Source organism: Pleurodeles waltl, chromosome 4_1, assembly GCF_031143425.1.
Source record: "Pleurodeles waltl isolate 20211129_DDA chromosome 4_1, aPleWal1.hap1.20221129, whole genome shotgun sequence".
NCBI classification, from domain to species: domain Eukaryota; kingdom Metazoa; phylum Chordata; class Amphibia; order Caudata; family Salamandridae; genus Pleurodeles; species Pleurodeles waltl.
The window spans coordinates 459,571,759-459,582,926 of NC_090442.1; the positions used below are offsets into that span (position 1 = coordinate 459,571,759).

Below are 11,168 nucleotides of genomic sequence, written 5' to 3' on the forward strand. Positions count from 1 at the left end.
TGTTGAGGGACTTCAGGACAAGTATGAATCACCCCCCAGAGTGGCTCTGCTGACCTGCAATCCACCCTCAAAGTGACCTGGTTCCAAGGGCACTTTGGCACACAGCTCTTTGATCACCTATCTGCTCTCTACCAGGCCTGGGCCCTGCACTGGAGAACCAGCTGTGCTCTAAGGGTCCCCCAACCCTTGCGACCTCTACACTTCAAGGGGACCCACCGGACTCACCATGAAGTCTGCCTGTGCAGTGCTTTTCCAAGTGGTCACCAGCAGTGTTCCTGCACCAGCTTCATGGACTTTTCAACAGCTGCTCCCGCAAAAACCGGGAGCCGCTGAACTTCTCCGGGTGGTCCACAGGACATCTCGACAACCAAACAATGAAAGGAGACATTGGTAAATGCATTGCCTGATTTTATATGCATTTAAAAAGTTTTCTCCCATTCCTATGGTGCGTAATTACACACAGAAATAAGATATTTTCAAAAGTTTGAAAAATCAGAACTTGAAAAGTACTTACTCGATTTTGATGTTCTTGGTCTTAAAAATTATATAAAAATCTGAAGTCATTTTGTAAATTGGTCTCAAGTTATTTTTTGCAGTGTGGGTCCACATTTATTGATACTGTGAGTGCAAAAAATGCTTAGCATTTCTCCAAGATTGGCAGAACTGCTCGACCAAGCTGCCATAAAAATTAGAGCATTGGGTGGTCTAGTTTTTACCTCCATAAACCAAGGTGGGTTTGTTTGGACTCTCTGCACAGTGCACATCATTTTTGTACACTACATAGAGAGTCAGCCTCCTACAAATGTTACAACAAGATACGGACAACTGCAGACCAAGGAGAATGTTCTGTTGATGAAATGGTAGTAGGTACCTACATAGATAGGCTTTTCCACCTACACCTCTCTATACACGTGTGGTCTGGCATGACGGGCAATCTTTAATAACAGTGATACAATTTTCACCATTTTTGGACTGTAAAACCTGGTTTGTGTATCCAAGATATTGCCACCTTCACACAGGAATCGGACTTTGCAGAGCTAATTCCACAATTATTCAGTCACTGAATAACCTTTATGCTTCTATTTTCGTTGGTACCTCCACTAATGAAAGGTGCATCAAAGTATTTCATTTTTTTCAGACAGTATTGTTAAAATTAATGACAGTATTCAACATTTCTAGTACACTTTCTAAACCTTGAAGTTTTGGGGCTTCCCCAGAAAGGAATCTTCTCCAGAAAGGAATCAGTTTGATTTGTCAGAAGTCTCATCTTCAAAGGTTCTATTTATCATTACATACTGCCCTAGTTGCACTTCTCTATTTCTCCTAATTGAGGAGTGTGTTGGTGGCTACTTCCTATTACTTCTTATTTTGTTATCTGCTTCTTTCAGTTAAGAAACAAACCAGATTTATTGAAGCAGATTCCCAAGGTGCACTGGTTTAGTGCCAGTGAAAAGTAGGGAGGGACCAGGATAGCCCAGGAGATGGGGGAGGTGGGCAGGAGCATACTAGGAAATATTTTTATATATCTGGGAAAAGGAGGGGGGTTGAAGGGATGAATGTTGTGCGTGGATGACAGTACACTAACTTTGTCATCCTATGTAGGTGGAGGGCAAATGGAGATGGTTGTTGGGGTTGGTGGTAGGAGGCCAGGTATTATATTTTATGTTTGGTTTGTAAGGGGGAGGAACATGATAAATGATGATGTTGGGTGGTTGACAGACAGATTTTTTAATTTGGGTAGGGAGTGGATAGTAGTACAGAGGTTGATCACGTGGGTAGCAAGGCACTAGAATTAATACAGAGAATGGGTGGATGCAATGTGGCTATGTTATCTGTGGTTTCTCTATGTCTCCTCTACAACTACACAGCTGATGAAAGCAGTGGGAGATGAAATTGCAGAGCTAGACATAAAGTTAAATGTGGGTAACTGACTAAGGGGGATGTTTTTTACCACAGGCCTCTGAGTGAGATCATAGACAACTCTAACTTCGCTCTTGTCTGTTTTAAATCACTCAGAACCCCTTCATGAAAAACATCCCCTTTATTCATAGTTACCCATCTATGGTATATTGCTACATGCTTTTTGTTGTTTCAATGTAATCCTTAATTATCAAAGCCATCTGGCCTTTAAGTATTTGTTTTTCTGCTGTCATGTTTTTATTCATACTATTTTATTATTGTTCGTAACAATAGCATGGCATACAATAAATGAGAAAATATGGGTACTAAATGTTTCATAAGAAGAAGGGTTGTAATGTATGCTGGACAAGGAAGTGTGTGATAGGGATAAAAAAAAAATCATATGGTTTAAAGTAACATAACTACAAAGAAAATCACAGTGCATTTTCTAATAATCTAATAGGTGGACAATGTTACATAAATGTGTATGGCTGAAAGGACCTAAACAAGGTTCATCTAATGTTAACTCATTCCCACCAAGCATAATATGATAAACTGACTAAAGATTTCTAGTTAGAATAAATTGCTTTAATCTACAGTGCCATAGAAGTATCAAATAGTTTACTTTCATCTTTATGTTGTACAATAAATTATTTCAAATTGGATTTAGGCAAATTGTTTCTGAAACCGAACATCCAAAAAGTGTCACAGATGTAGAATACAAAAATCCTGTTTCCAGCATTTAGGAGACAAACTGCCTAGGTTTAACAGGAGTGTGGAATTTAATAAAATATTTACTTGTCCGTGGGACAGGTTGCTTCTTAAATCTACTTGTGATGTTAAAAAATCTACGTGTCCCTTTGTTGCCATGTACAGCGGCAGCAAACTGTCAGCAATCTCATTATATAAGAGCTCTGATAATAACCCTGGCATAATCAGAGAGTCCAATACTATAGTACGGCTTGTAGTAGTAATGTCAAGCCCTACTATAGCAATTTCCTTATTTTGCCACCTTTCAGCAGGTCTACATTTGTGGGTTGGAGGAGTCAGTACGCAATAGTTCCTGGGCTGGAATGCCCTTGAGTCTGTGCAAACGTACTAACTTGCATGTTTTAAGGATTTTCACTATCTTTTCCCATACTGAGAAAGTTTATACATATCCAGTGAAATCTAAATGCAGTCATACGTTAGCCGCATTAATTTTTCACTTAGTCTTTATTTACAACTCCTTAGAACTGTTAATTATGGGGCTTTTTCAAGGCTTAAATAAGTATGTTTGTTTCAGAAATCATAAACATTTAGGCCCTCATTACGACTTCAGCGGTCTTGCAAAAAGACCGCCGAAGCTGCATGCGCCACAATACTGCCAGTGCTGGCGGTATTGGTGGCTCCCTATTTTGACATTCCTGCTGCCCTGCGGAAAAGTCCCTTCAGCATTGCAGCCGGCTCATAATAGAGCCAGCGGCAATGTTGATGTGCAGCGGGTGCAGCAGCACCTGTCGCGCATTTCACTGCCCAAAATTCGGGCAGTGAAATGCACGATGGGGCTGTGCCTGGGGGCCCCTGCACTACCCATGCTAACTGCATGGGCAGTGCAGGGCCCCCCAGGGGCACCCTGAGTCCCCTTTACCGCCAGCCTTTCCATGGCAGTGTTTACCGCCATGGACAGGCTGGTGGTTGGGGATTATGACCGCCTGGCAGAAGCCTGACGGTCAAGTGGAGGGGCCGTAGCCAATGCGCCACGGTCATAATAAACTGGCGGAACACCGCCAGCCTGTTGGCGGTGTTATCGCCAGTGTACCGCCAGGGTCGTAATGACCCCCTTAGTTTTCTCTGACAATTCACATGCATTCTTGGCATTATTGTGCACAGAAATATACTGTGTTAAGGTGTAAAAAGAAGAAACTATATATGTATACATTTAGCAAAGAGGTTGTGATCTTCAAAATAAATGGCGGAATATAAACTGTTTATCACAGAAATATACAAATGCCCATAACTTTATTAACACGTTTGCTAGTCTATGATCTATATAGAGGCATGGATACTGTTAGTCATAGTTGAGTTGAAAGAAGTTCCTTTTACTGTTTCACTTTAGATATGGTCTGTAAAGAAGATACAGTTAGTCCATGAATTATTTTGAACTTTTTTGGTGTAGTGTTGGCTTCATGGTAGGGAGTGATGAGATTTTACTGAGAAAGGATGAAATATGATTGATATTGTCTTACCAAGAATCTGTGGGAGCAAAAACTAGTAAACTGGATGGCTGTGTAATTAGGCTTGAGCCCGCATTCTTGTTCCAGTGTTGGCCATAGCCTGGGTGCTTGTGGCCCTGGACCATCATCACTTATTAGCGTAAAGAATTGTCAACCTTAAAGAGGTCAGATTCTATTGTGAAGGTAGTTCATCAGCTGTTTCTGTGAAGGAAACTGACCTTATTAGATAGTAGTATGACTTAGACAGTCATGTTATATATGTTTGCTAAATTAATTCACAAATCCAAAAGGTTACTAAATTGGCCATATATTTTATATTTCTGTATTAAGTTCTAAGTTTTAATATCTGATAATGGTTACTCAATGGTTACTCATGGAAACTTTCCATATCTATTATATCTATGTCCCGGTGATACAACTTCCTTTATGGTATCAGGTTAGTAACAAAATGTGTAAAATGTATTTGACCATAATTGTTTTTGTCCCAAAGGCCATTTGCTATTTAGTTTAAGACTACATAGTTAAGGTGTGATGTCCTTCATTGTTGCAGAAGGTTCATTTTCGAATAGCAAGAGTTTATGTAATCCTGAAGAGCTATATTTAACATTAAAGTTCAGAAGCTTGATAATGTGCGGTCAAGTTACATGGGAACTGAATATTGAAAGTGGAGGAGTTGGGTAAATCGTGGAGCTAGTTGTAATGTGACATTGGGGGTGAGCGGATATCATGGATGGTAAAGTTACATGGATATATTTTCTTCATAAACATACTAATTTCCCGTGAATATAGGAATTAGGCCCAATTTGTTGGTCTCAGATAAAGTAAGTGAGTTGGAGGAAGTGGGAGTCTGTGGGGGGGCCTAAATTCTTCTAGTACTTTGTTAGGAAAGCCTTTCCTGGTCAGGCATTATATAATTATATATAATCCAGAAAGGAGCTGTGGGATAGGTGTTGTGACAGAAAGAACTGAATGCTATGGATGGGATTAATTAAGAGATGGGAAAGTTGTTTAATAACAAAGATGCCATGGCATTGTCAGTAAGGTGGTTCCTATAGCCTTTTCTGTACTAAAATAGTATTGCTACACCTTCAAGAGAAAAATATATTTGTGAATATCTGAAATTTGTGTTTTTCCAGTGATAATCAGTGGTGATGGTTAGTTGGAACAATTGGTGGCTCGTTTGAATCTAAAATATGGGGCATTATTACATGGTCAGTTGTCTGGGGAAAACAGTTCACTCTTAAAGTGATACTCCAGCGAAAGTGGTGCAAAAGAGGTTGTGAATACAGCTCTATTCAAGAAGGATTCTGGCGGGTGTCTTTGAGAGATGGATTAGTGTAGGAAAGGTGTTTAGCATATTTAACAAAGAAAATGCATAATGTTTGCATTGGTAGTGTGTTTTACCCTGGATAATATCTTCATTTGGCATGTCATTTCAGCTTGAATATGAAAAACATCGAACGGAAGAAGAGCGGGAAAATGCTCCTGAATTTGTCAAGATCAAAGGAAACTTGAGGAGAACAAATCAAGAAGTTGCAGAAGTATATGACTCCTAAAGCTACTGCATGAATAGACTGCCGTGGTTCCAGCTTTGAAAGGAGAAATGTTTCTGAAAATCAGCATGGCCATTTATATAGAGATAAGGGTAAATGGGTAGATGGTGAAGAAGCATCATGAAAGAGTTCATCAGAAGGTCCTCACTATTCTGGAATCTCTATCGACTGATTGCAGTGTACATGAACAAATCCGCCAAATTTAAGACCCAAGAGGATGGACTATGTGATGTGCGATGATGAACATGGCATCATCAGTCAGAGATAATGACCTCTTATAGATGCAACAACAGAGCAAACGAAAGATGTTTGGTGTTGCACAATGTGCCTCCTTTTTTAACCCAGTTGAGTGCAAACACCATTGTTTTTGTTAATGTTTTTAGGAACGTCACTGTGCATTTTTTCTTTTTCAAATATGAAAGTTTCATCTAGGAAGATTCTGAATATTTCATTTTTAATGAGGAGCATGTATTCTTTAAGTCTTTGTATATGTTTGTCATTGACAGTAATGATAGAAATATGTTAAGGAGTTTTTATTTCTTTTCAGCTATTATTCATTTGATAAATGACAACTGCAATGGCTCGCAAGTGCTAACGATTTGGGTTCACTGGTCAATGAAAAGGCAATTCTCCAAATATTGGTGCCTGTACTTAAAAACCGAGGCTGCCCAGGATTTTCTGAAGTTTACATTCACATAAACGATGTTGTCAGAAACATGCTGATCAGTACTATGATTGAGAGGACAAATCAAGGTTTCTTTAATTTAAATACAAATACCCCAGTAAAACAGTGCACATTGACCTGTTTTAAATACTTTTTTCCCTTTTGTGTTGATGAGGTTTTTGTTTAACATTTTGGTGTGCCCTGGTGGCAAAGACACATTTCTAGTATTTTGTATTCAGAGAAAAATCTGAAAATTCCATAGACCTTACTACTAATTTGCACTGACAGAATATTCCTTGGCACATACTTCTCAACGTTTTTTTAATGCAATCAATCAAAGCAGAGACAATGACCGTTTTACTTGACCATTCTTTTGTTCCGCCAGTCACCGCCAGCATTCATGCGATTGTCTCCAAACAATATTTAGGGTTCCCACTAACATAGTACTTCTTCCTGGCACGCACCTCAATTTCGATTTGATTACAGTTGGCCATATTCCACATACTTTAGCATTTCCATTTCTTGGAGTATTCACAAGAAAACATTTGAGACACTGTACTTTACATTTGAATCAGTGATTGAATGATGACATTGTAGGGCTTATACATAAGATCTTGGGCAATTGATAGTGTAATGTAACAAACTGCACGCTTCATGCACTCATTCATAATCAGGTTGTGTTAAAACGTGGCACTGTATTTTAAAGTATCACTTTGGCTTGGTATTAAGGATTGTACTATTATAATTACGGAATACAGTGCCTGATGTATTAATATGTGTATTTATCCCTGCAGACTTGAATTTTTTTTGTAGGCTAAGATGTAGATCGTGCATGGGTGTATGGATGAAATACAGTAGTCATGCAGCAGTTGAAAATCTTTTTTCCAGGTGCCATAATAAAGTCATGTTTATAGCTTTTAGTGCAAAAAGGCATACATGCAATGGAAATCATTTGGATTGTTGGTGTGTGTTTGCAAAGTGAATTTAGAAATGTGATTCTAATATCAATCTTGCTGTCCCTTCTGCAAAACTTGAATACAAAGAAGGCTTATTAGAAAGGAAAACGAGGCCCTTTGTTTATGTTTAGGTTAGTTTTGTAAACATGCATGTTGTGCACTTTGGATTACACTGCCTGGAGAACATTTCCAGTTAAAACTACACTTTTTTCAGCACATAGGAGCACCATGGTAGCAGGCAGGCTGCATACAAACAACATCAAAAGATGCCATAGAGTTACTCGGTGTGTTATGAACTCTTCTGACTATTGAGGTGGTCCTTAGTGCCATTCTCTCAGTTTTCCAAACGTGTCCTGTGTTGATGTCTCCATGGAAACACATCCAAAGTCCTTAACAGATATATTCACATGAAGAGTTGCCTTTTATTTTGTATTAATACTTTACTCTGTTTGGTAACCCTATTAATGAAATAAACGAGCAGAACAAATGAGAAAGTCACACTCTTCCTCTGTTGGAGCTATAGTATCCATTTTCAGATTTACTTTTATTTCCTCAAACACAGAGTTCTAAAATACTTGCCTTAACTATTCACTGTGTACAAGTAGCCCAATGATAGACTGTGTGATTGTGTTGTTACTCTTGTTTGCACCTTGCGTTAAAACTGTTAGGTTTTCACAAAGTGCTGAAAGTTGATTTTAAAAACTAGCAGGTGACTTGTAATCATACTGTAATTGCATATTTGTACTGTATCGAAATTATTTTAATCAGTTTTGTCTTGTGTCTGTTGTTTTTGCATTAGCTCGAATTAGGTTAAATACTAGTTAGAAAAGACACCAGTGGACTATCATAATGTTACAAAAGGCCTTACCATTACATGTTTGATAATGTTTATATAAAGGGAGTATTAATTGTTTTGTTTTCATAATTTAATATGTTTTGTATCTTCTCTTGTATAAATGTTTTTAACTGAACGTATTATAACAATAAGGGTAGAATACTTGGAACCAAAGTTACATTTAATAAATCTCCCACATGCTTGTCCTAAGGTGTTTTTGCTCTGTGTTCAAGATAACATAGTAATATTTGACGCTGAAATGATTCTTCCCTCCCCCCAGATCGCTTTATTTGTTTTTTCACTAATCATTTCAATCCCCCTTTCAAAGTTTGATTAATTTAAACAACTAAATAGAAATCGCCCTCAGATTAATGGACAATTGTACCTAGAGAGAATTCTAGCTACAGATTCCTTACCTTGGAATTATTCACAAGCATCACACTGAATCTGGAAATTCTCCTGCACACCAATAGGTGGCCTTGTTCGGCTCCTTGTTGGCATCGTTCGCACCAGAAGTGACTTGTGCGGTGCCTATATTAGTGCCATTCTAGCGCGTTTACAACATTTCTTCTGTTTCCGTGCCAGTCAGTTTTTTTTTACTTTTGTTGAAGGCTTTTTTCGAGAAATCGTTTCTCCTGGTGTGCGAGGAATGGCACCAAAAAAACCAATGGATTTTAAACCATGGGGTGCCTGTCACTGACATATCTATGACAGACCAGCTCTGTCACCATGACTCCAAGGCCTGTGAGGACTGCCGCACCATGACCCTGAAGATGCTGAGGGGACGTTCCCTGAAGCTTCTCGCCACCCGGCAACCTTGCAATGCTCTTAATCACATGGAGGGTCCCGGGACCACTCCCGGACCTGCTCCCGACAATCCTCATCCCAGTCGATATCACCTGAAATGTCAGACAAACGCAGGAAGTTGTAGCCTTGCCAGGACTTGGGCCAGCACAGCTCGAGGCCTCTCTCCTTTGCAGAGTCTGCTCCTGGGTCCAGTCTGTGCCTCCCAGTATTTCCCAGAACTGGAACTATCCTCCGCCCAACTCAAGGAGTTCTGTGAGGCCATGCATCTAATATTCGGGAAGCCTGACCTCTCAGGAGTGCCTTCAGGCCCACAGGTTCGGAAGGGCTCCTACTGGATTCCCGTCAGCAGGTTTGCCCTTTGCACCAGTCGGGCTCCATGGATCTGGTGTTGGATTTGGAGGGACTCTATCCATGAGACCACCACCTTCCATGGAGCCCGCTCCAGTGCTGCTGTTGCAAGCACCACCAAAACTCCACAGTGGTGCCAACCCCATCGTCATTCGGTACGGAGGGCGGCTGAGGTCCTGCACCATCAGTTCCCCTCGTTGGCAGTCACGATGAACGTATTGACGGAGATGCTTTAATCAGGAGTTACCCAGTTCTAATCTCTTTTTCTATTCAACAAAGCCCTTAATGATGTCCTACTTGGGACCTGGTCACTACCAGTTACACCAGGACCTTCTTCGTCTTGGGTGTGTGGCCTTGACTAGTCCCTGTACTGTTGGCCTCACTGCTGATTGAACAGTCCTTGGGACACAGGTTTGGGGACGAAGGGTTGGCTGTGGTGTTGTAGCCACTGCAGTGGGTGACTTTGATGTGTCAATGTCCAGACATCCACTGGGATCTTCATCCTGGGGAGGGCTGTCTGTCTCTGGCATCCTCTGCAGGGTGGCAGTGGCAGGGTTACCTGTGGATTTAAAGGGAGAGAGTTACATTGTGGTGATGTACTTGTTCGTATCATTGTGTGATGCATGTAGTAGCTTGACTTGCTTCCCAGTGATGGCAGTGACAGATGCAGCACTGCAGACATTGTTTGCGGGTGCCGGATTGTGACATTGTTTCCATGTTCCGTTGAGGGTTGAGGATAGTGGATGGTATTGCTGGCATTGCCATGACTGGAATGCAGTCAAAGCATCCAGTTGGGGTTGCATGTGCTTTGGTTTTCGGTGCAGGTGTCCCACTGTGAAGTGGCACTGTCATCTTTTGATGTGTAGGGAGTGATGTATTGCGGGAGTTGTAGTTCTTGGCATTGTGATTGGTATCTGTGCACTAGGGAGGAACTGTGTGGGGATAGTGAAAGTCAGGTGGTGTGGCTTGCAGGAGAGGGGCTTGTGGTGATTGGGGGGGGTGCAGAAGTGTGAGATGGGGTGGATTGGGGAGTGATAGGGTGGTGTGGACGCATGCTGTCCATGAGTGGTTGGTGCCTGGCTAGTGTTGTTTACTTACCAGTGTCGAGTCCTCCCCTGATTCCAGTCAGGACCTCAGGTTCAGTATGGCCAAGACCTTCTCCTCCCACAATGTGAACTCAGGGGGAGGTGTAGGGGCCCACCACCAGTCTTGTTAATGGCAATCTGCTGACGTGGTGTCATGGAACGCACCTTCCCCCTAACATCTTTCCACCTCTTCCTTAAGTATTCCTTTGTGCGTGGATAGGTGCCCACTGAGTTGACCCTGTCAACGATCCTCCGCCATAACTCCATTTTCCTGGCAATGGATGTTTGCTGGACCTGTGCTCCAAACAGTTGTGGCTCCACCCTGACACTTTCATCATCCATAACCCTCAACTCTTCATTGGTGAAGGGTGGGTGCTTTTGTGGGGACTTGGTGGTGGTGTAGTGTTTTGGGAGGGGTGTTATGCGCACAGTGTGGTGTTTGAGGACTGATGGTGGGTTTGGGGTGATTAGGTGTGAAGGTGTGTTGTGGTGTTTGTGTGAACTTGTGATGTGTGTGTTGTCTACTGCGTGAAATGTGTATGTGTGCCTATAGTGTAAAAGTGCTAAATGTGTGTATTTGCGTGCTGTCGGTATCTCTGTGTGTGGTAGTAGTTGCAAAGGATTGTGTATTGTGTGGGTTTGTTTTATAGTGGTGGGTGTGGGTATGCGTGTCAGGTGTGGGGTATTCATACTGTCCAATGTGGTGTTGGGTTCTTGTGGTGATCTTTTGTGTGCTGCAGTTAGCACTGCCAATGGTTTTCCGCTGTGCAACAACTGCTGTGCTGATTTGTGGATCGTTATATGG

At 41.3% G+C, this 11,168-nt stretch overlaps 1 protein-coding gene across 3 annotated transcripts in view; it reads left to right on the forward strand.

Annotated features, from left to right (window-relative positions):
- FAM107B (family with sequence similarity 107 member B) overlaps positions 1 to 8,333 on the forward strand; it is a 183,071-nt gene extending 174,738 nt beyond the window's left edge. For all 3 annotated transcript variants that reach the window (XM_069228731.1, XM_069228732.1, XM_069228728.1), the window contains exon 4: positions 5,555 to 8,333. In XM_069228731.1, the coding sequence (XP_069084832.1) occupies positions 5,555 to 5,671 (117 nt within the window). In that variant the 3' untranslated portion in view covers positions 5,672 to 8,333. The remainder of the gene's footprint in view (positions 1 to 5,554) is intronic.
- The last annotated feature ends 2,835 nt before the right edge of the window (positions 8,334 to 11,168 follow it).